Source organism: Chiloscyllium punctatum, chromosome 11, assembly GCF_047496795.1.
Source record: "Chiloscyllium punctatum isolate Juve2018m chromosome 11, sChiPun1.3, whole genome shotgun sequence".
Lineage (NCBI taxonomy): Eukaryota > Metazoa > Chordata > Chondrichthyes > Orectolobiformes > Hemiscylliidae > Chiloscyllium > Chiloscyllium punctatum.
Window position 1 is genome coordinate 27,481,462 of NC_092749.1, and position 26,409 is coordinate 27,507,870.

The 26,409-nt window shown below is 38.7% G+C and overlaps 1 protein-coding gene across 2 annotated transcripts; it reads left to right on the plus strand.

The window, feature by feature from the left end:
* The first annotated feature begins 165 nt into the window (after window positions 1-165).
* LOC140482585 (glutaminyl-peptide cyclotransferase-like) lies at window positions 166-26,006 on the plus strand. Of its 2 annotated transcripts, none has more exons than XM_072580113.1 (7): window positions 166-282; window positions 6,293-6,439; window positions 10,442-10,723; window positions 15,348-15,521; window positions 19,274-19,373; window positions 21,973-22,089; window positions 25,837-26,006. In XM_072580113.1, the coding sequence occupies exons 1-7, from the start codon at window positions 166-168 to the stop codon at window positions 25,980-25,982; spliced, it is 1,083 nt and encodes a 360-aa protein (XP_072436214.1). In that variant the 3' UTR covers window positions 25,983-26,006. The 2 variants fall into 2 exon arrangements, with proteins under 2 accessions (XP_072436214.1, XP_072436215.1); XM_072580114.1 differs by lacking the exon at window positions 166-282 and adding an exon at window positions 14,308-14,330 and having other exon boundaries at window positions 6,344-6,439; window positions 15,362-15,521.
* The last annotated feature ends 403 nt before the right edge of the window (window positions 26,007-26,409 follow it).

Consider the following 26,409-nt stretch of genomic DNA (forward strand, 5'->3'; position numbering starts at 1 on the left):
CTTGGTCTCTTATTCCTTATTTGCCAATTGAAGGGAGTCCAGAATGACGTAGAGCTGAAAAGGGTTATAAGTGCACTGTGATTTCTAGTTAGACTTACAAGATTGCACATTGGTCTGTGAAGACAGGAAGAACAAGCAAGACAAAAGTGTGCACTTAAGCTAGAAATGGCTCATAGCAAGAGCTTAGCTTATCTTCCATTTACAGTTCTATTATACTTGACGATAACTTTCTCCCAAACCCAAGGACAACGACAATATAAAGCACCATGGACAGAGGAAAAGGTATGTTTGAGGGCCATAGATTTCATTGTGGTGAAAATATTGTTGTTGGTGCTGTGTCAGCAGGTTACAGTTTACAGTTCAAAATCAAGGGAAGTAGAGGGCTTTCAGTTAAGCTTCTGTTCCTGTTGTTAAATGTTGACAGGACATAGCATCATTAAGATAAGTCTAACATATTTTGGGAAGGGTGAAATTTTAGAACATAATCTATTTGAGCTACTTTTTCTTTTACTGTCAATTGTCCAGCACAGTAAGTAAGATTGAAGCTAATACAAAAAACCAATTTTAAGTGAGGGTGTGTGCAGGTGCAGTTGTATGAGATCAGAAATTTGTAATTTTTTGTAATGTTGTCAAGATGTCAACAATACTGAAAAAGTGCCTTTTGAATGCAGGATTCAGTTAATGTCAAGATATATGTAAGAAAATTTCAGGTATATTAGTATTAGATATTATCTGTCCTGTTCAGAAAGGATTGGTTTCATTATCAGAGGAAGAAACTCTGTTTTTAGTTATATTTTAGTTATATCTTAATATCTTCTTTTATACTTTTCATTGTACCGTATTTATTTGTTAAGTTCAAGTGACAATAAATCATTCAATCCAATTTAAATTGAACTAGCATTTCACAGAGCACAATATTCAAATATGTTTCAAATGTCTTGGACACAGATACCATCAAGAGAACAGTCAAATTGTTAGGAGGAAGTAGTGGGTGATGATTATAAACTAATAGCATAATGGACAGGATGGTAGGCACAAAAAAAAAGATTGGATTCAGAAGAGCAGAAGGTGGATGCTGAGAATGAGGCTGGAAGTTTCAAAGCCATGGAAGGAACTGAAGTTGAAATATGGATTTTGAAAGTCCACAGGTTTCAGGTAAAGGAACTTGTTGTGATCAGATAAAGCGCATATTTAACTTTGTGCAGGGTAGGATATAGGCTGAAAAATACTAAATGATGGCCAGTCAGGAATGAGCCTGTGGAATTTGCTACCACAGAGAGCAGTCAAGGCTGAAACACTGTCTGACTTCAAGGAAGAATTGGATATAGCACAACGGGCTAAAGAGATCAAAGAATATGGAGAAAAGGAGGAATAGGCTGTTGAAGTGTAGGATCAGTTATGATCATAACGAATAGCAGAACAGGCTTAATGGTCAAAATAACTTGTTCTTGCTTCTACTTTCGTATTTATATAACTTTAGGTGCAGGAGAATATTTTGAGATGTTTATCAATTTCAGTAATAGAAGCTTTTCAAAATCAGTGCCATGCACCAATGTTTTGTCAAAATTTCAAACAAACATATGAATTCAATTAAAAATGACTGATGCAATCGTATGACAGTTCTCAATAATTTATTTCGTTCATGTTTTAAAGCTCTTAAAGTTGCATAAGTAACATATATTCTTTTTTAATCCTGTACTTCTACAAAACCATTGTAATAATTATACCATGAGTTTTATTTAAACATAGTGAACAACATGTTTAAAAGTCATGATTTGGAGGTGCCGGTGTTGGACTGGGGTGGACAAAGTTAAAAATCACACAATACCAGGTCGTAGTCCAACAGATTTATTTGGAGGCACTTGCTTTTGAAATGCTGCTTCTTCATCAGGTGGTCAATGTGGTGTTCTGTGATTTTTAACTATGTTTAAAAGTGTGTTTCAAGATGGCTGTAACTGAGGCTGTATGAGAGTAGCTGATCTTTAAAATGACATTTTAAGTCAATATGGCATCAAAAGGCTGTTGCAAGGCTAAGGACAGTAGTATTAAAGAGCTGCTCCAGCCTGAAAAGAGGGCTGAAATTACCACAAGAATTGGGCTAAAGGCTCATATCAAAAAGCGCAATCATCATATCCATGGTACTTCTATGGCACTTTCATGATTAAGCAGTCAGGACTTTAGGGATCACTACTGACCAGTCATGATAACAAGAAGGAGATAGATATAGGGCATTTTGCAATACATGCTCAGTTCTTGATTCCTTCTTACATCCCCATAATTTAGAAGGTTCAAGTTAAGAACCTGACTGAAGACTCACTGATTCCTTATTTTTAAAATGTCATTCATGGGATATAGGCATCATTGTCAGGGCCAGTATTAATTTCCCATCCCCAATTACCCTTGAGAAAGTGGTGGTGAGGTAATTTCCTGAAAAACTGAAGAACTTGGTTGCATGGACAACCAGGACTGCCCCTGTTAGAAAGGGATTTCCAGAATTTGACCCTGTGACAGCGAATGACAGGCAATATCATTTTAAGCCAGGCTGGCGTATGTCTTGGAGGGGATCTTGGACGTCAACTTGTTCCCCAGTTTTTGCTGTGCTTATCCTTCTAAATGGTTGAGATTGCGGGTTTGGTAGATGCTTTTTAAGGAGTTGGAATTACTGCAGTACATCTTTAGGTGATATGCACTGCTGCACTGTGTGTTTGTGGTACAGAGTGAATACTAAAGGTGGTATATGGTGTGCCAATCAAGCAGTACTTTTTCCTGGATTACATTGAATTTCTTGAAGATTATTGGTGCTGTATCCATCCAGGCAAGTGGACAGTATTCCATCACAATCCTGACTAATGCCTTTTAGATAGCGGACAGGCATTGGTGATATAGGAGATGAGTTACCCACTACTAATTTATTAGCCTCTGAGCAGTTCTTGTAATTGGAGCATTTATCTGATTGGTTCAGTTCAGTTTCCTGTCAATGGTAACCCCAGAACGTTGATGGTGATCAATTCAGTATTAGTAAAGCACTAGTTAGATTTCTCTTGCTGGAGTCATTGCCTGCTATGTGTGCAGCACAAATATTATTTATCAGCCCAAGCCTGCATGTTGTCCAGGTCTTGCTGCACTTGGATGCTAACAAGTTTACTATATAAGGAGCCATGAATTATGCTGAACATTGTGTAAATGTCCCCAACTCTGACCTGATGGAGGGCAGTTCATTTGCTGAAGTGGCTAAAGATGGTTGAATTTCGGATATTGTATTGAGAAATAGCTGCAGTTAGGTTCGGATCTGAGTGGCCCTGGCAGAACTCAAACTGATCATCAATGAAAATTATTGTTGCCCTTTTAAAACAACTGAGTGGCTTGCTTGGTCATTTCTGATGGAAGTTAAGAGTCAACCACATTACTGTTGGTTTCTAGTCACATGCAGACCAGATCAAGTCAAGATTTTGTTCCACAAAAGACATTGGTGGACCAGATAGGTTTTAATGACAATGTTTACAGGTTCACCATCAAGCTAGTTTTTTTAACTTCTGATATTATGGAATTCAAATTTCACCATCTGAAACCATGGCCCAATTCCAGTCTCTTTCGAGGCATGGGTTTTTGGGTAGTACAATGGCTCAGTGATTAGCACTGCTCCCTCATAGTGCCAGGGAGCTGGATTCAATTCCAACCTTGGGTGATTGGTTGTGTAGTTGATATGTTCTCCCCACTTCTGCATGGGTTTCTGCCGGATGCTCCAGTTTCTTCCCACATTCCAAAGATGTGGAGGATAGGTGAATTGGCCTTGCCATATTGTCTGTAGTGTCCAAGGATCTGAAGGCTAGATGGGTTAGCCATGGTAAATATGGGGTTGCTGGGATAGGGTGGGGGTCTTGATCTGGGTGGATGTTCTTCAGAGGGTCGATGCAGACTCGATGGGTAGAATGACCTTTTTTTGCACTGTAGGGATTCGATAATTCTGTTAGCCTGGGGATCTGGATTACTGTACATGAAGATTACCACTCTGTCACCACCGCTCAATCAAAAGTTTATGAAACCAGGCTTGTAGTTTGCTTGATCAATATTTTTACTAATAGACGTTGCTGAAAATATATTAGATTGGAAACATTGTATTCCTGCTTTCTTCACAGAATAATGTGCTTCTTTATACATTTCTATTCTTAAATGGTAGTGGTCCCAAAATCCCAATTCATAGAGTCATATAGCACAAAAACAGTCCGATTCATCCATGCGGCCAGGTCTCCCAAACAATATGAGTCTAATTCACTTCTGTTTAGCCCATAAACTTTTAAATCTTTCCTATTCATATACCTGTCCAAATGTCTTAAAGTCAACCACGAACCTCAATGGAAAAAAAGTCTCAACATTCCCAGCGTCTCCTTATATCTCAAACCTTCCAGTCCCTGTAACATCCTTGTAAATCTTTTCGGCACTTAATTTAATAATAACCTTCCTTTAGTAGGACAATTAAATGTTGCAAACTAGAATATATGACATTTTAAAGCACTGCCTACAATCACAGAGATCTGTCATCTCACTATGTCTCACCCTACCTAATGAATGGTGCCTATCAAACTTTATATAACCAATTATTTGCCTCTGTTGGAGAGAGATGCATATGATCCTTTGTGGACCATGATTTATGAAACCAATTACAATATTATTTTAATGGATTGCTGTATAAATTTATGTCTGGGATTCCTCATACAATGAGTTTTGATTACAAACGTTTTTTGAAAAGGCTTGAGTGGTGACTGGCATTTCCTCACAATCAACCCTAGCTATACAGCCAGAAATATTCACACATGTGTGGCATAATTCTGAAACCTTCGTTAATGACGAGAAAATTATTCAATTATTTCTCTTCGGTTGATTTTAGTTCATAGTTGGTGAATTATAAATTAAAGCCAAATGCAAAATATTCTCGATGATGACAATATGAAATGAAAACAGAAATGCTACAAATTCCCAGCAAATGTGGCAGCATCTGTGGAGATAGAAACAAAATTACCATTTCAGGTTGATGACTTTCTGTCAAAATGAAAGGCCACTGATCTGAAACAATAGATGGAACTGCCTGCTGCTGGGGTTGTGACCTTGGAGAACGGAAGGGTTCTTTTAAGCAGGGCGGTGGCATACCCAAATCTTGTCATCTTTCTGCCCAACCAGTGGTAAAATGTGATGGAAAAGTCTATGACTCACCTTCCTATCCCACCTTCAATTGAGGTTCTTAACTGGTCAATTAAGGAGGCCACAATGGTTTTACTCACTATCCCTCAGATTAGTCCAGATTCAGACATGCCTGTCACTATGCAACATTCCCAGAAGATGCTACATTGCAGGGCCGTTTATCCTCTTGGGGTAGTCACTTGATCAAATGCAAGCAAAGACTGATTGAGTGACTGAACTTCAGATGTGGGGTGACAGGTGCAAGCCAACCCTTAGCCTTGGTTACAAAGCACCTCTCACATGATCCCCAATCCAAGATCACCTTCTCCCAAATATCACTGCCTTTGTCCTGAGATCTTGGGATTCCAGTGATGCATTCCCACCAGCAGCCACAATCTGGTCTCCTCCATTGCATTGCTGAGTTCAAGACCTACCAGCCTCTTATTATCCAGTGGTTCTCACTGGTGTGACTTCTGTCTCTGGGGTCTTATTCAAGAGGGAGGCTGACCAACGGCCTTGCCATTGCCTATTGGCATGTGGTTCAACAGACACCTCCTGAAAGATGCAGCATACGTTTGTCGCTAACTCTCTAGTTAATATCCCACCAGGTTTCCGCTCATTTTCTCTATTCCTTTTGACTCACATGCTCTCTGATTTCATCGAATCATTCAGTGTGAGCAGCCATTCGGCCCATCAAGTCCACGCCAACCCTCTGAAGAGGATCCCACCGAATCCACACTCCTACCTTACCTCTATAACCCTGACTTTCTCATGGCTAACCTACTTAGCCTGCACATTCCTGGACACTATGGGCAGTTTAGCATAGCAAGCCACCTAACTTGCACATTTTTGGACTGTGGGAGGAAACTGGAGCATCCAGAGGCAACCCATACAGGGAGAATGTACAAACTCCACATGTACAGTCGTCCAAGGCTGGAATCAAACCCAGGGCCCTGGCACCGTGTGGCTCACCACTGAGCCACCAACATGCTGAGTGTTTGCAGCATTTACTACTTCTATAAATAAGCTTTCATAAGCAAATGTAACTTTTTTTGTGGTAATAGTTTACCTCATATGTTTTTAATTTTGACGCTTTGTCAATGATTTTAACCACCAGCTACTCCATAAGCCCAAGTTCTTGAATCCAATCGACATCCGCAACATTACAGCACTGACCAACATCTCTCAAATGTGGTTTAATTATTTGAGACCAATGCTTAGAGAGAGATATCCAGGCTCTATTGGAAACCAAGCTGTGCGTCACGTGAGTAAAATTATCCTGTAAAGTTATGAAGTCCATTAAAGTTAAATTTATTTTGGAAGCCTATGACAGAATGTAGCAACTTTATCATGCATAAGAACATGAAAGAGGAAAAGGAAATTTAGCCACTCAAGCCTGCTCCACCATTTAATATGATCACAGCTAATCTCATCTGGGCCACAACTCCAATTTCCTGTCCACTCTTTAATAAAGAAGATTAAGATCATAAGGCCATAAGATGCGATCACTGAAGGTAATGCTAAAGTGATTCAAAAATAAATTATTTCCTGGCAGCAGAGCGGAGGTGGGGGAATGCAAGAATAAGACAAACATAATCGGAAAATTAGAGCCCAGCTATTTAGAAAGGAAATCAGGAAGCACCTTTGCAGGTAAAGGATAGTGGAACTCTGTCAGCAATTGATGTATAGAGAGATCTTGGAGTTCAAGTCCATAGTTTCCTGAAAGCGGCTATGCATGTAAATAGGGTGTTAAAGAAAGCGTAAGGCATGCTTGCCTTTATTGGTCAGGGAACTGAGTATTAGTGTCAGCATTGTCATGTTGCGGCTTTATAAGATTTTGGTTAGGCCACACTTAGAGTATTGTGTTCAATTCTGGTTGCCACATTACAGGAAGGATGTGTAGGCTTTGGAGATGGTGCAGAAGAAGTTTACCAAGATGCTGCCTGGATTAAAGGATATGAATTATAAGAAGAGGCTAGAAAAACTGGGGTTGTTTCTTCTGGACCGTTGGAGTCTGAGGGTAGAATTGATAGATGTTTATAAAGTTATCAGATGCATAGATAGGGTTGACAATAGGTATCTTTTTCCTAGAATTGAAATGTCTAATACTGGGGGGCATGCATTTAAAGTGAGAGGGGGAAAGTTCAAAGGAGATGTGAGGGGTAAATTTTTTATACAGAAAGTGTAAGGGATGGTGGTGGAGACTGTTACAATAGGGTCATTTTAGGTACTTTTAGATAAGCAAATGAATATGCAAGGAATGGACGGATATTGTCCAAAGGCAGAAAGGATTAGTTTAATTTGGTGTCACGTTTGGCACAGCTTCATTGGCCAAAGGACCCATTGATGTGCTGTACACTTCTATGTTCTATGTAAAAGGACTCTGGATGCTGACATTATTGGAAATTTCAAGATCAAGATTGACAGAAACAAAAGTAGAAATTGCTGGAAAAGCTCGGCAGGTCTGGCAGGATCTATGGAGAGAAATCAGAGTTAATCTTTCAGGTCCAGTGACCCTTCCTCAGAACTTAGAACTTCCTCAAGATTGTTGGAGATTTTTCGGTTAGCATATATCTCCAATGAACAGATTAAATGAGAAGCATATGAGCCATCAGCAACATGAACAGGAGGATAACCTGAAAACACAGAATGGTCTCCTGTTTTCAAGATCTGTCCCAGAATTCAAAGCTTTCACGTTTCATAGAAGAACTCCACGCACTCATGTTACAATAAGTACAAACCCAGATCCAGGAATATTTGTGAGCAGTGTGAGCTATCAGTGCATCATCAGATAAATTTCAAAGTAAAGAATCAGTCGGGTGGAATCATTTATTTACTTTCTATTCATACCAAGTTGAATGCACTAAAAATGCTGGATTGCATCCAATAATAAAATGCTCTCAATAGTTTTGAAGTTTATATCCTATGGGGTATAGGTTTGCTCGCTGAGCTGTAGGTTTGATATCCAGACGGTTCATTACCTGGCGAGGTAACATCATTAGTGGCGACCTCCAAGTGAAGCAAAGCTGTTATCTCCTGCTTTCTATTTATATCTTTCTCCTGGATGGGGTTCCTGGGGTTTGTGGTGATGTCATTTCCTGTTCATTTTCTGAGGGGTTGATAGATGGCATCTAGATCTATGTGTTTGTTTATGGCAAAGACATGCCAGAGAATTCCTAGAGGCCTGGCACTCCAACCACAACACCATAAACAAACACATAGATCTAGATGCCATCTATCAACCCCTCAGAAAACAAACAGGAAATGACATCACCACAAACCCCAGGTACCCCATCCAGGAGAAAGATATAAATAGAAAGCAGGAGACAACAGCTTCGCTTCACTTGGAGGTCGCCACTGATGATGTTACCTAGCCAGGTAATGAAACATCTGGATATCAAACCTACAGCTCAGCGAGCAAACCTACACTCTCAACCTCAACCTGAGCTACAAACCTTCACAAACCTTGTTTATATTCTATGTTCGATGTAAAAGGACTCTGGATGATGATATTATTGGAAATTTCAAGATCAAGATGGACAGAAATAAAAATAGAAATATATTTTGAAGTTTAAAAGAAATAATTATATGAATAAGAATGTATGAGGAAAATCACTGATATAGTGATTCAAAGAATGATTAATTTTCTCTGCTATTTGTCGACAATGATGTTTTGATTCTGGTCACACTGGACAAACTGCAGCTATATGTTCTTGTCCAGTCTAACACAATTCCTAGTCAGTATACAGTTGTGACAGATGAATTTTTTTTTGATGTTTCAATGTAAACCATTGGTTTTAGCACTGCTGCCTCACAGTTCTCACAGGGACCAGTGTTTGATTCCACCTTTAGGTGACTGTGTGTGGATTTTACACATTGTCTGCGTGGGTTTGCTTTGGTTTCCTCCTACAGTCCAAAGATATGCAGCTTCGGTGGATTGGCCATGCTAAAATGCCCACAGTGTCGAGGGATGAATGGAATGGCCATGACAAAAACAAGATGGGATTGGGTGGGTTTGAGTGGGATGCTGTTTGGAGGGTCAGTATGGACCGAATAGCCTACTTCCACACTATAGATTCTATGGTTCATTCAATGTTTCAAAAGTCTTCACTGTCTCATTTTCTGTGAATTGAAGTCAAGAAAGAAGTATTTTCCTGAACCTCTTCAAAGTTGCTCTGGGTTGTAACAGGCATTAAATGGCCTAAATTCAATTTTTTGAGCTCTATTTTCATCCCTGTTGTAGATTTCTTTCAAATCAACCTGTCCAGACACATTATGATATATCTTTGGGGTAAGTGAAACTTGAACATGGACCTTCTTGTAAGTACACCACCCACTATCCCACAAGAGCCCTCATCCCTAGTGTAATTTAGATTTAAGAACGGTATATGTCAATAAGACAAGGATAAAGCCCATGACCGACTGCCATGTGTATTCTAGAAAGAAAGTAATTTGCAGGAGGTTGCAAACATAGTTATCTGTAACTGCAAGTTACCGTTGAAGCTGTTAAAAAACTTGTTTGAAATGTTCGAGTAAACTGGATCCACACTACTCAATGTGTGTTCTTCATAAATAATGCTAAAAACATCAGTCCCTGCCCTTAAGATGGCACCTTCAAAGAGATAACTAGAAGAACTCTGTATGGTGAAATGAAACCAACACCAGAATATTACTAGCATCCTAGGGGCTGGATTCAGAAAGATTAAATAAACTAAGCTCACATTCCCAGGAATACAGAAGGTTAGAGAGTATTTCGGTTTTAAGACTTTTAAACAAATTCACAGGATACATGGGAAAAAAGTTTATTTTGGTAAACAGATCTAAGGCAAGTTGAGAGCCAGGTAAAACAGGAGAGGAATTAGCAAGCATTTCTTAATGCAAAGGATGATACAAGTTTGAAACCTTCTCTTTTAAAAAAAAAGCAATAAATATTTGATTAACTATAGATCTAAGATATTGTCAGACTATCCTTGCCCAAATTATTGAGGGAAATGCATCTAAAGGTGGTGAGTGGAATGAGAATGAGTAATATTAGAATAAAGGAGGATAAGTACATAAACTGAATTGCCTACTCCTGAACCTATAATGCCATCATGTTACTCAGCCTTTATTGCTCGCAAGACAAAGCTTTTCACTGTGCTTCAGTACATGTGACAATAAATTCAATTCAATTAAGCAAATAGCTTTAAGTATAAGATGCATTTAACCAGACACTTGTTCAGTTGCTGTGAGAATTAAGCTTTACAAAACTGGTTTCTCTCCACAGCATATCATAAGTCAGTTAGATGAACTCCAGGCTGGCTGGGTCACTGAAGAGGACACCTTCCAGGAAGCAATACCCTATGGAACCGTCACATTTTCAAATATCATCAGCACTCTGAACCCCTCAGCTAAGCGAAGGCTGGTGCTGGCTTGTCATCATGACTCAAAATATTTCAACAAATGGTGGTATAGCAGAGTGTATGTGGGTGCCACTGATTCTGCTGTACCATGTTCCATGATATTGGAACTTGCTCGTGCATTGGACAAATTATTATTAGAGATAAAGGTACTGTTTTATTTATGAGTCATTATAACATAGGCATTATAAATAAGTAAGTTGGTAAATTATTACATCTCAAGCTTGGAAAAATAAATTGCTAAAATGTCAACTTTAACATTCAGATGTTACAGAATATTCAACTTTTGAAGCTATTTATACTGGAATAATCCTTATTGCAAATGACACATGATATGTCCACGTCATCATGGATACTTCAAGATGGAGGTTCAGTAGGACCAGTACATGCATTTCCAAACATTACTGTTGTTTTAAACTTACTTTTCCCTCTGCTTCAAAGTTGCAAAGGCACGACAAAGCCCCTCTAGTTGGCTGGATTGCTCTTTAGAAATTTAACAGCTATTAAGCCATTAATTGGCTCACGGTGAGACTTTGCATCTTTCTGGAAGGAAAGCCCACTTCAAAACCTGCCAGCCAGTCACATGACACAATTCCCTTGCCCGAGAAATGTCAACGGGTGTAGTGCTAGCCACTTGGATAGCAAACAGACTTCTGCAAAAATCAATCCGACAGGTCCCACTAGAAGGGCTGGAGTACCAGAGGTTTGGAAGCACAGAAGAGGGAAGCTCATAAGGATGGGAGTACTGTTGTTGTATAAAATTTCCAGATGATGAGTTCTCACTGCATAAAAGGTTTCTTCCCCACATCCTTCTGCATCTCTTCCCCTTTAATCCACTCTTTGTATTGTCAATTAAATGAGAATGTCTCTTGCCCACTTTATCGAAATTTGTCATAATCTTGTATAATCTATCAAATACCCCCCATTGCCAAATATAGAACAACCAAGCTTCTTCAACCTAACATCCTTCATCCTGCAACCAGTTTGATAAGTCTCCATTACAACATGCCAGTGAGTTCCCAAATCCTTCCTAAAGTGTGGTGGCCAGAACTAAATTCAATACTGTGGCCCAATCAGAACTTTATAAATAATAAATATAATGTCTGTGCTTTTATACTCATAGTTTTCATTTATGAAGCTCACAATCCCAATCATTTTGATAACTACTCTCTCAATATGCACTGCCTCCTACAAAGAAAGTTCTATGTATGTGGAACTCAAAGTCCTTGTGCACTTTTCATTGTGCCATTTAGCCTATTTTGCCTTTCCCTAGCCATTCTGCCAAAATATATCATTGCAGGTTTATGTATTAAATTCCATCTGCAATTTGCACTAATAACATTTTCAACTCCAATTCAGAAATTTTGGATACAGCTCTATGCCAGGGCTTGAGCAAATAATTTAAACTCACACAGCAATATTGAGATGCTGGAGATACTGTCTTTTGGATGAGATGCAATGAGATGACCTTGTTTGACTGTTTAGGATAATGTAAACATCTTACAATGCTGCTTGGAGTATTCCTGGTGTCATGATGAGCAATAAACAAATACCAACATCATTTAAGCAGGTTTTTTGGTTATTTGGTGATGGTATGTTCTAGTTCACTTAACGAATCCAAGTTGCTGTGGCAAACATGCACCTTTACATATATATCATAGAGTAGAGCTATGGATCTTGATGTAGAAAATCCAACTACTTTTCATTACTACTCTCCCACTCTTACTGAGTCCCAGTAGTGTCTGTTGGAAAGATTTGCAGATTCATAATCAACAGAGAAGAAAGTTCCCCAGATTTCAATGGGATCTTGATCAGGTGGGCCAATGGGCTGAGGAGTGGCAGATGGAGTTTAATATCGAAAAATGTAAGGTGCTGCATTTTGGAAAAGTAAATCAGAGCTGGACTTATACACTTAATGGTAAGGTCCTAGGGAGTGTTGCTGAACAAAGAGACCTTGGAGTGCAGGTTCATAGTTCCTTGAAAGAAGAGTCACAGGTAGATAGGATAATGAAGAAGGAATTTGGTATGCTTTCCTTTATTGGTCAGAGCATTGAGTATAGGAGTTCAGAGTCATGTTGTGACTGTACAGGGCATTGGTTAGGCCACTTTTGGAATATTGCATGCAATTTTGGTCTCCTTCCTATTGGAAGGATGTTGTGGAACTTGAAAGGGTTCAGAAAAGATTTACAAGGATATTGCCAGAGTTGGAAGATTTGAGCTATACGGAGAGGCTGAAAAGGCTGGGGCTGGTTTACCTGGAGCATCGGAGGCTGGGGGTGGGGTGGTGGGAGGGGTGACCTTATACAGGTTTATAAGGGACATGGATAGGATAAACAGACAAGGTATTTTCCCTGGGGTGGGGAAGTTCAGAACTAGAAGACATAGGTTCAGGATGAGAGGGGAAAGATAAAGAAAGGAACTAAGGGGTAACTTTTCCACACAGAGGGTGGTGAATGTATGGAATGAGCTGCCAGGTGGAGGCTGGTACAATTACAGCTTTTAAAAGATGGGTATATGAATAGGAAGGGTTAAAAGGGATATGGGCCAAGTGCCAGCAAATGGGCCTAGATTAGGGCCTAGATTTATTCCTGATGAAGGGCGTTTGCCCGAAACATCGATTTCGCTGCTCGTTGGATGCTGCCTGAACTGCTGTGCTCTTCCAGCACCACTAATCCAGTATTTGGTTTTCAGCATCTGCAGTCATTGTTTTTACCTAGATTAGGTTAGGATATCTAGTTGCCAAGGACGAGTTGGACCGAAGGGTCTCTTTCCGTGCTATACATCTCTATGACTCTGTTATGGTCATGTTATTAATGAACTATCCTTGGCCAACATGTTCTGGGTGGGATTTAAAACCAGAGCTTCAGGCTCAGAGGTAGGGAGTCTGCCCACTGCACCATAAGATCTCTTTTCTGGTTACTTATCCAGCTCAAGTTATGGGACTGTGTTGTACATAAAATTACAACAAGTACCTACCAAAGCTTACATAGCACCAAAGCTTTGAACATCAAATGGAACTCACTGCCTAAAAGACATGGGAGCCTTCAAGACATTTGTGAACTACTTACATGAATTCAAAGCTATGGCCAAGTGCTGGAAAATGGGACGAGAATAGATGGATGTTTGATGATTGTTACAGACACAATGGGCTGAAGGGCCTTGTTTTGAGCTGTAAAAACTGTATGACTCTGTAATGACATGATGCCAACCAAGTAACAAGCAATAATTTGCTTCTAAGAGAGAGTTGAGTCACCTTCTCTTTACATTCAATACTTATAACCGTGACACAGACCCCACCATTAACATCTTTGGGGGTTGCCAATCAACAGAAATGTAAGTTGAAAGTCATATAAATGCTGTTACCACGATAGTAGATCAGAAACTAGGTGCCTTAGAGTGACTGATTAAATACCTGACACTCCAAAATTTCAAGGCATAAGGCAGAAATGTGATAGAATGCTATCCACTTGTTTGAATGGATTCAACTGCAATAGCTATCAAGAAAATGAACACCATTCAGGATTAGCTAGTTTACTTGATTGACAACTGATCTACCACTTTAAACATTTACTATCACATTGGAATGAATATCCTCTTACTAGCACGAAATTTATTATTTCCTCTTGCGAGGTCACAGTGTTTCTTATTTATAGGATATACTGCAGCTAACTGCAAAGTAGTACATCTGAAATGGTCATCGCTGCCACTTAAAAGACAAGGCCATATTTATAAGATTATATCCAAGATTCCTCCCAAGTCATTCGGATTTGGATCTGTATTATCCTTTGTTCATTGACAATGGGCCAAAATCCTGCAGCTTCCTGCTCATAGTGTTTTATGAGTATCATCATCGCAGGGTTCAAGAAAGTTGCACACCACTATCTTCTCCAAGACAAGTAGGAATGGGCACAAACTTGCCAATAATAACTGATCCTGGCAAATTATTTTTTAAACAGTGACTGTAATAAAGCATTGACTGGGAAGCGCTTTTGGGGTATTCTGAGGGTGTGAATTGTGCCACATTATTGCACTGACAACTAAATTGTTGCAACAGTCTGTGGTCCAACAAATTCTAAACCAGTTACAAAACACAAACTGATTTCAGCTACTTCTAGGTATATTGTAAGGCCACACGTACTTTTTACGCAGGCTGATCAAATAATCATGTATTAAATGGCACAGTGAACAAATGAAATTGAAACAAGTCAGTAGCATGCATAGATGTTCAATAAGCAAATACTGATATACTTCAAAGTGAATGGTATTTAATTTGAGCAGTGAATAATCACCATAAAACTAGCACAGCACTTGCAAATAATAGAATGTGGTGCTAATAATGCTAAGGTCAGAAGTTCTAACAACATAAAGGGTCAAATACTTAAAGGAATACCTCTAAACCAATAGTGTATGAATATTTGAAACTGGGCCACAAAATATGTATTATCATCATATTATATCACAACAATTGTAAACTAACAAGGCTTCACCCAGAAAATTGACTCAATAGCAGGTTTACTTACTGGTCATGCTGTCTACAGTTTAAATTGATCATACCATTAAAATAGCAACAAAATCATCTATTGGTGAACATTTCAAAGTGTTATGATGATATGTGGTATAACACATACATGCGCTATGTTTTCCACCATCTTTGTTTCAATTGAATTTTAACGTTCGAAAATGCTCCAATGGAAATGCAATTTTATTTACTCAGCAACCTGAATATTCCAAGTGTGGGTAAAGCCTTCTTAAACATATTTCTCTTTTGTTTAGAATGCTGGAGAGAGGCCAGATCTTACCCTGCAGCTAATTTTTTTTGATGGCCAAGAAGCAATTGAATCTTGGTCTGAGATTGACTCACTGTATGGCTCTCGACATTTGGCGAACAAAATGGAGATCGTTAAACATCCACCTGGTGCCAGTGATACCAACCAGCTGCATGGAATTGTAAGTGCTCACTATCTTTGAGACAGGAAAATAATACAAGAAGTGATTAATACTAATAGACAACGTATACTTTGCTTATTATCATGTTTATAGGCATGATCTGCTTCAATAAAATACTGAAGTAAAATAGGGCAATTTTGTTCTACATAGATAGAAGATTAAATTTTGTAAAGATCCAATAAAATGTATGTTCTCAGTGTCTAATGACATCTTGAAACTGGATAGATATGTTAACAGCATTGTCGTTAATGACAGAGTGAAGCCAGTGTCTAGTTAATGCTGATAAGTGATCAGCATATCTGGTTAATGACCAGGAGAAATGTGATGTCTGGTTAATTGTTGGATTGTGTGGAGTGTTTGAATAATAGCTGGGTAAGATCCAAGCAATTGCTAAATTTGATTGCAATACTTATTAATGGCAATAGTTTAAAGTTATAGTCCCAGTGTTATTCATTGTGAGAGTTCGGAATTGCTTGACCTAATGATGGTGCATGATTGGAATACCTGCATTAAAAGTAGTAAGAGATTGGAGTGACTGGTAGTATGAGGCTGGAGCATGTGTGTTATTGCAAAGTTGGTGTTAGTAAAATTGTAAATTTGGGAAAGCATTGCATGGTCCTTTTTGTCTTTTTTCTGTGCCTCAAGTTAAAATGGATCTCTGGTAGCAACTTGGGTTTGCCAATACACAGAGAGCCCGAAACACTTGTGTCAAAAGGCTGCATAGTTAGCAACCAAAGAGGACTTTTACCGAGACAACAAGTTCTGAATTTAGCCAATCAATTTGAATCAGGCCCTTACATATCAAAAACTTATCAAATTTAAATCTGATGGTTTTGACAACTTAGGACCAATCTGATTGTAAAAACATTGAAAGGTCATCAAGGGTATAAAAAAAGGGGGCAGTTGAAAAATTGGCAGAGCTAACTGATAGAGTTAACAGCTGTCAAGACAGAAATTGGCTATCGCCATCATCATATATTAGAGAAAGCACCATCCAAATAATAATAGTACCAAATGCAGAGAAGACATTCCTGACTGAAGAGACCAAGGGAGGAGACATTTCTGACAGAAGAGAAGGAAGAAGGCACAGAAAGTTCTGAAAGACAACCTGGCTATAATTTCAAGAGACTAAATTCTATGTTTCTGTATGAATGGTATTTAAATTTATCGAAACAGCATACCATTCAAATTTTGTGTTATTCAGGAAGAGTTAGTAGTTAGAAAAGAATTGTTTGGTTTGTCAATATTTCAGTTAAGTTGTTCACTGCTTGATTTAGATAAATGAACTGTCACTTGTTGATTGTAAAGTGTCAGGGATTTCTTTTATTTAACCACTAGAAGTTGCTGAAAATGGGTTTAACCACTTCTCACAGTTCTGTTAACAGATATTTTTAGATTAGATTAGATTTCCTTCAGTGTGGAAATAAGCCTTTCGGCCCAACAAGTCCACACTGACCCTCCGAAGATTAACCCACTCAGACCCATTCCTTCTGAATGATGCATCTAACACTATGGGCAATTTAGCATGGGCAATTCACCTGACCTGCACATCTTTGGAGTGTGGGAGGAAACTGGAGCACCCGGAGGAAACCCACGCAGACACAGGGAGAATGTGCAAACTCCGCACAGACAGTCACCCGAGGTGAAACACTCCTCTTTGCGTGTTTCAGTTTCAGTTTTAGTTGTTGGTGGGGGGGGGCTCAATCTCCACTTTACAACAGTATTGTTACTTTTATTGATGATCTGGATGTGTGATGTGGGCACAATCTGTAAATTTGCATTCTGATCAAGTGTAAAGATTGAAGACGATGATTATTAGCTTTGGGGCATCTTAACGTGTTGGCAACTGGGCTCATGACTGGCAGGTAAGGTTAAACTTGGATAATCACAGTATTATGCAAATAGGTATTGTGAAAGTTTAACATTTGTACATTCTTCAGAGAAAAAAGATACAGAAATAAATTTAATTCAGCTTTCTACTGCAGCTATCTTGAAACGTACACGAGCAATCTTGCCAATTTTTAATTGGAGCAAATAGGATGGTGGGACACATTTATGGGATAACTGCACAAATGAGAAGGTATATTGTTTTGCTTTTGCACGAGATCTTGTTTAAATTTGACCTACTTTGGAATACCATGTCCAGATTTGTTCTTTTCTCATGGTGAGGGACCATTGAGGCTTTCTAACTCCTTCGCCATGAAAACAAACTGTAAGAATTGGAACTCTTGTGAGAAGCATAGAATTATGGGTGATCTGACAAAGATGAAGGAAATAGATCGTGTTCCCAAATTGACAGTTTGTTCTAACTAAGTAAGATAAGAAGGTCCAGACGTCACAACATTAAGTTGTATAACACACCAGATCTAGGCTGGATATCAGTCAGTGCTCCTTTTCTCTGAGAATAAATAATGTTTCATGGTGGATTTGTTAAATTTCTTAAGGCAACAGTTTGACTTGTTTCTGCACGGTATAGTTATCACCTCTTTTAAAAAAATTAAGAATGTCAAAACCTGACTGATTTCCTGGACTACTTCTGATTGCTTAGATGGCTCAGAGAGACATTTTCCCAACTTTTTTCTCCCCAGATTTTCTTATTTTTACTTGGCTTTTCACCTTGTCCATGAAATCACACAGGTTTAGATAGAATGGATAGATAAATTTTGCAACACGTGACAGTGCAATTATATGGAACAGGCTGGATGGACCAAAGGGTCTTACTACTTCATCACTGTTATATATGTTACTAACTTGATGTAAGATGGGTACTGTTGCCTTGGAATTTATTGTTTTCCATGTAAACTGTAGTCATATGAGTCCTACTGTCATGAAAGTTAGGAAACTTTCCTTTGTCTTTACTTCTATTAATGACTTCTACTAAAATCCATGCGACCGTTTGAGATTTCTTTAAGGATATACGTAGAGAAATGGTTAGAGAAACATATGTTATACATTTGCAGAAAAGGGTACACTGATATGTTTCTCTTTGTGATAGTGTATGGATGTAAAGCTGAAAACTATTGAGTGGATATCTTTTAGCTTTAAAAACAAAGTATTGATTTTAGGAACCCCAACTACTTTATTTTAATTTAAAAGCTGCCTATTTTTAACTAAAGCTGCAAAGTGGTATTGCACAAAGGTCACTGCTGGAATAATTTTATGTTCACAAATAAAAATAACTGGTCTTGAGGATCAGATGCTTAATTTCAATATTCATGGACAATGTATCATGTTTAACAGGGTTTTGACAGAGTGTGGGGATGAGGATTGCTTTTGAGGTTACAGTCAATCCAGAGTAGAACCTGCAACTAAATACAGGAACTTGTGAATAATCTTGTTCATTTTTAATGGCTAACAAATTTGTAGATAGATTGGTGTGAAGTTGCATGTTTTAGTGGGAAGAATAAGGAGACTCTACACTCCTCGAAAAGTAATTGTCTAAATTAAGTTGAGGAGAGGAGGAGTCTGGGGGATTCAGATCTGCAAATCACTGCAAGTAGTCATTTAGTTTAATTCAGCTGCTAACAAAATGCAAGGTTTCACTTTTTGAAAGACCGCAAAGATACAAATAAGGAAGTTTTATATGTTCAGTTTGAAGGAAGATATTAATATGGGGATAAAGTATTTTATCAGCTGATAAATATTTAGTACAGAATTTATATCTGATGGAACCTTGCAAGTTGAGGTAATTGTTAACTTGTTGATTAGTGATTTTTAAAACAAAATTGACAAACTGCTTCCATTCTTCATAGGACCTACTGGTTTTATTGGATTTAATTGGTGGACCAAATCCGAGATTTCCAAGTTATTTTCCAAATACAGCTCGATGGCATAAAAGACTACAGCTAATAGGTAACTGAAACTTAACTGAAATTCTCTTCAATCTGTGCAAGATTCCATTTCCTAGGCAACTCCATTTCATTTCCTGTCAATTGTTGGAGGCTGAAGCAAATTGCTCACAATCATGATATGCTGAGATGGGCTTATGACCATCTATTTGCACCATCCCCTATTTCCTCCATATTATCAACCAGCTCTGCTCCTGCCTCAATTTAACTGTCACTGAAGCCTTCATCCACCACACACCACACCTTGTTATCACATGGTCTGCTACTACACACAATCCATTGTTAGCCACTAAAGTTCCCATTGGCAGCTATTCATTCTCCTAGGCTGAACACTATCCATTCCCTTGTCTGTCTGACTTTTCTTCTTGCTCTTTGGGCTCTATCCTCCATTCCCCCATCCATTCTCTTACATAAAAAGCAACATTTTCCTTGCTACCAACAGTTCCGAAAAAGCATCACTGGAATCAAAACATCAACTCTGATTTCTCTTCACTGATGGCTGCCAGACCTACTGAGCTTTTCCAGCAATTTCTGTTTTGTTTCTAATGTCCCCTTTTCTGGGTTGTTGTACTAATTTGTTGATTAATACTCCTGTGAAGTCCCTTGGGATATTTTACAACATTAAAGATGCTACATAAATACAAATGTGCAACAAACATTAGCTGGCAAATATCCCAACTAAGGCTAAGATAGGAGCCTCTGGGATATAAATAAGTTTAAACAGTAATGCCTGGGTGTTGTGCCTGTCATCTTGCAAAGGACATGGAGGTGCTGGTGTTGGACTGGGGTGGATAAAGTTAAAATCCAACAGGTTTATTTGGAAGCGCTAGTTTTCAGAGCGTCGTTCCTTCATCAGGTGGTTGTGGAGATTAAGATCACTCTCACAGAATTTACAGCCAAAGGAGTCCAGTGTCATGGAGATATGACACAGTAAACAATCTTTTATTAAACCTTTCATCTTTTATAATGGGATATGCTGGTTTCTGTTCTTTGATATCCCAGATTTACATATCAAGGAACAGAAATCAGCATATTCCATTATAAAAGATGCAAGTTTAATCTAAGATTGTTTACTGTATCACATCTCCATGACACTGGACTCCTTTGGCTATAACTTCTGTGAGCGTGATCTTAACCTCCACAATCACCTGATAAAAGAGTGGCGCTCTGCAAATTAGTGCTTCCAAATAAACCTATTGGACGATAATTTGGTGTTGCGTAATGTTTAATCTTGCAAAGGGTAAATAAAGGAAACATGGACAGTATGGATACTTGGAATTTTGCCTTACAAGGATGAGTTGTAACAGCACAGAATTTGATCTTTAAAGATTAAATAAACAGGAAGGTGAATAATTACCCAGATCTTACACAATCGATACAATGACGAGACATCGTAGGATAAAAGGTCCAAAATGATTTATGACTACTGGGGATTCTTACATGCAGAAACTTGAATTAAATTTCAAATGGCACCTCAGGGAATTATGTTGATTAAAGGACAGTAGAACTTGAGTGGCAACTCCTCGGATAAGCAATTCAATATGTTTCAAAATCTGTGCATTAAACTTGGTTGCCATGCTACAAAAAGCACAAAAATCTGAAGCAAAAATGTAAGGGAGGGAAAAGATCACAGATCATCTTGATAATCCATGTTGAGAACCAAGGAATAACAAGCTGATGTATGAATGGGTAACAGAGTAAACTGAAATTGGGTTGATATATAAAAAAGAGCAACATTAAATGAATTTTTCCCATCCTTCAGGACTTTATTAAGGTCTTTTTGAGGCCACATCAGAATACTTAATACTTTGAAAAACAACATAAGTGCAGAGAAGGGTCGTTTAACTCATTGCTGGGATGAAGGGCTTATTTTATGAACAAGTGTCAAAACAGGTTGGCCTATACCCATTGGGAGTTTTGAAGAATAAAACATAATATTCTGAGGGGTGTCAGTAGAGTGGATACCAAGAAGCTTTTAATCTGATTTGCAGACTAGAACGAGTGTATACAATTTAAGAAGAAGAGATCTTTCTTATTCGAGAGAGAGATGAGAAGAAATGTTTTATCTCTGAGGGATATTAGTATGTTGAATTTTCTTACCCAGAAAGCAGTAGAGGTTTTTCTTTACCAAGGTAGAGTTACACAAAGGAGTCAGGGGTTTTAGTGTGCAGAGAAGTGGAGTTGAGACCACAGCCAGATCAATTATGAATGGAGCAGACTCTGAGGGCCAAATTACCTATGTCCTATGTTCTTACGATTTTCTTAAAAAAATTTCAGGTTGTCAAGTGATGGGCACTTCAAATTTGAAGGAAGGGTTAAATCTTGTTTTAAAAAAAATGAAAATAAAATTAAAACTAGATTATAGAATAGAATGTATTCACAGTGTGAAAGTAGCAACTCCAAAAAACAGCAATGGTTCAATGCCAAGCAGACACCTAAAATACATTATATGTTTAATTTTGGTAGATAATCCCTTATTGGAGAAACATAACAGAAAGTACATCTCAAAGAGAGAGGATTTAACTAGTGTAATGGAGCAATGCACTGTAATTTGGAGAATAACATACTGAACCATTTATTAAGTGCAACTTGTTGTTCAACAGAGCGACGTCTGCATCGACAGGGACTACTGAATGACCATTCCAATGAGGTGAAATACTTCTGGACTAAAATGCAAGCAGGGCACATTGATGATGACCATACACCATTTTTGCAAAGAGGTATGTTGCAACATGTCAGACAGTCATAGAGTCATAGCACAGCACGGAAACAGACCCTTTGGTCCAACTCATCCATGCCGACCAAATAAGAGCATAAGAGGTATAGTTGGTAAGTTTGCAGATGACACCAAAATTGGAGGTGTAGTGGACAACTAATCTAGTCTCATTTGCCAGCACTTGGCCCTTATCCCTCTAAATCCTTCTTATTCATATATCCATCCAAATCCCTTTTAAGTGTTGCAATTGTACCAGCCTCCACCACTTCCTCTGGCAGCTCGTTCCATACATGCACCACCCTCTGTATGAAAAGGTTGCCCCTTAGTCTCTTTTATATCTTTCCCCTCTCACTCTAAACCTATGCCCTCTAGTTCTGGATTCCCCCATCCCAGGGAAAAGACCTTGTCTATTTATCCTATCCATGCCTCTTATGATTTCATAGACCTCTATAAGGTCACCCCACAGCCTTCGACGGTCCAGGAAGAACAGCCACAGACTATTCAGCCTCTCCTTTTAGCTCAAATTCTCCAATCCTGGCAACATCCTTGAAAATCTTTTCTGAACCCTTTCAAGTTTCACAACATCCTTCCAATAGGAAGGAGACCAGAATTGCACGCAATATTCCAAAAGTGGCCAAACCAACATTCTGTACAGACCTCCCAACTCCTATACTCAGTACTCTGACTAATAAGGGAAAACATACCAAACGCCTTCTTCACTATCATATCAACTTGGAATTTTACTTTCAAGGAGTTATGAATCTGCACTGCAAGGTCTCCTGTTCAGCAACACTCCCTAAGACCTTACCATTAAATGTATAGGTCCTGCTCTAATATGCTTTTCCAAATGCAGCACCTCGCATTTATCTAAATTAAACTCCATCTTCCACTCCTCAGCCCATTGACTCCTCTGATCAAGATCCCATTGTAATTTGAGGTAACCTTCTTCGCTGTCTACTACACCTTCAATTTTGGTGTCATCTGCAAACCTAGTAACTGGACCTCTTGCGCTCACATCCAAATCATTTATATAAATTACGAAAAGTAGTGGACCCATCACCAATCGTTGTGGCACTCCACTGGTCACAAGTCTCCAGTCTGAAAAGCAACCCTCCACCACCACCCTCTGTCTTCGACCTACGAGCCAGTTTTCTATCCAAATGGCTAGTACTTCCTATATTTCATGAAATCTAACTTTGCTAACCAGTCTCCCATGGAGTCATAGGGCACATAAACAGGCCCTTTGGCCCAACTCGTCCATGTTAACTAGTTTTCCTAGTTTGAATTAGCCTCATTTGCCTGCATCTGTCCCATATTCCTCTAAACCCTTCCTAAACATGTACCTGTCCAAATGTCTTCTAGGTGTTGTAACTGTACATGCCTCTGCAACCTCGTTTGGCAGGTTGTTCCATATACGCACTATCCTCTGTGTGAAAATGTTGCCCCTCAGGTCCCTGTTAAATCTTTCCCCTCTCCCCTATGCCCTTTAGTTTCGAACTCTCCTATCCTGGGGAAAGACCTTGGCTATTCACCTTATTTATGTCCCTCATGATTTCATAAAACTCTCTGAAGTCAATCCTGGTGTATTCAGAGTCTCCTTATTGATCAAACCTTCCAGTCTTAGTAACATCCTTGTAAATCATTTCTGCATCCTTTCCAGTTAATAAAGTAAGGAAAGGCATTTTCTCCTTTCACATGTAACAAAATTGTAGATTTTCCACATAGACTATATTTATGTACAAGTAGAAATACTTGCATGGAGTACAAATGCAAAGAACATGATGCACCTGTAAAACAATTTGGTTCAGCCTGAAATGTAGTCAAGGTATATGATGCTGGAAAAGCACAGCCGGTCAGGCAGTCTCCGAGGCACAGGACGTTTTGAGCATAAGCCCTTCATCAGGAATGAGAGCATTGGTTTAAGGTGAAAGGGGGAAGAGGTGAGCGGGGTTTATGCTCAAAATGTTGATTCTCCTGCACCTCAGATGCTGTGCTTTTCCAGCACCACACTCTTCGACTCTGATCTCCAGCATTTGTAGTCCTATCTTTCTCTCAGCCTGAAATGTCCCCTCCTATCCAAAAGTAGAGTGTTCCTATGAAACCTTTCATAAGCTGAAATGGCATAAATTGAAGAAGCATTCATTTTCATGGGAAAAATTTTGCTGTTTTTCGTAAAAGTGAAAATCCTCTTTGGATTTCTTTTGGTTAACGTGAACAGGTACTAATGTGAATCTTCCATAAAAGTGAAGTGGTGTAAAGCGAACTTTCAAAAAGCGGGGAATGCTTGCACCATGTCCAATTCTATTCAAGGCACTTTAGGAGAGACAGTATTACATTTTATAGGGTCCAGAAAAGATTCATAAGAAGGTTCTAGAGTTGAGGAACTTCATTTATGTTACTAAACTAGAGAAGCAGGGATATGGAATATTCTCCTTGGAGGAAGGATCATGAGAGATTTGTTAAAGTTGTTCAAGATCCGGAAAGTTTGGACAAAATAGAAATGGAGAAACTGTTGATGTTGGTTGAAGGATCAAAAACCACAAGTCACTGATTCAAGGTGACGAGAAAAAGAAGCAACATTTTTAGGAGAATGGTCCCAGGAACAAGGGATGTTAGTGGCAGGGTTAGGTTGAAACCATAGAAACATAGAAATTAGGCGCAGAAGTAGGCCATTCGGCCCTTTGAGCCTGCACTACTATTCAATATGATCAGGGCTGATCACACAATTTCAGTATCCCATTCCTGCTTTCTTTCCATAGCCTTTGATCCCTTTAGCTGCAAGAGCCACATCTAGCTCCCTCATGAATATATCTAATGAACTGATCCCAACAGCTTCCTGTGGAAGAGAATTCCACAGGTTCAGAACTCTGAGTGAAAAAAATTCTTCCTTATCTCAGAATAGCTTAACCCTTATTCTTAGACTATGACCCCTGGTTCTGGACCTACTCAACATCAAGAACATTCCTCCGGAACTAGACTGTCCAGTCTCAGCAGTATTTTGTGTATTTCTATGAGATCCCCCCCCATCATTCTTCTAAATTCTAGCGAATACAAACCCAGCCAATTCAGTCTTTCCTTACTTCGGTCCTGCCATCCCGGGAATCAGTCTGGTGAACATTCACTAACAAGAATGTCCTTCCTCAGACTAAGAGATCAAAAGTGCACACATTATTCAAGGTGTGGCCTCACCAAGGCCACCACACTAATTGTGAATAGGAATTTGTTACACACTTAATGCTAATGACCTGGGAATATGGTGCTTTATGCTGTGGTGCAAAATGGAGACAATGACTTCAAAACAACTGTTAATTATTTCAAAAGAGTATTGGTTGGCATTTGGGGAAAAAGAGTTGTAGAATATTGGGGAAAGTGCATGGGAATGCAACAGATTGTTTTGCTGTATAAACAGCAACAGATATGATGGGTCAAATGTCCTACTACTGAGTCATAGTGACTTCGTGAATAAATGCTGCAAAGTAACACAATTAGCATAGTCCAATAATATTTAAACAGTTATTAGTCTGCATAAAAAGGACAGAAAATTGGATTTGTTTGTGGAACTCCAGGTAGAACATGTTCACATTGGTTTTCAGCATGTTTCATAAATAGTGTGCCTTTCACAAAAAACTGCTTCAAATGAAATAAATGTCTTTTAGTGACATATTGCAATTCAAACATCATTTGATCACAATGCAGCACTAACACAAATTCAATAAATACAAGTAATTGGTCAATGTTTAATATTACATAGATGTTCCCATTCTGCACATCATGCCATCGCCCTTCCCCCAAGTATGGCACAGAATGGAGGATAATGAAGACAACCTGGACCCAACAACAATTGATAACCTCAATAAAATTTTGCAGATATTTGTTTTGGAGTATCTCATATTGTGATGATTTGGAGGTACCGATATTGGACTGGGATGGACAAAGTTAAAAATCACAACACCAGGTCATCATCCAACAGGTTTATTTGGAAGCACTAACTTTCAAAGTGCTGCTCCTTATCAGGTGGTTGTCCTGATGAAGAAGTAGCGCTTCAAAAGCTAATGCTTCCAAATAAACTTGTTGGGACTATAACTTAGTGTTGTGTCATATTATGATGTTGCCTTAATGTTTACCAAATGGATGGCTATGACAGACCCATGTATTGCAAACTAAATAAATTTAAGAAAGCAGTTACAAATTCTGCTGCAACTAGGAATCATTATTTACAAGTAACTAAATTTATTCACATAGTTAATGTCCATGAGAATATAATGTATAGAAAGATCAATACTCATTGTTGTTAATCAATAGATGCTTCATGGCTTAAATTCTT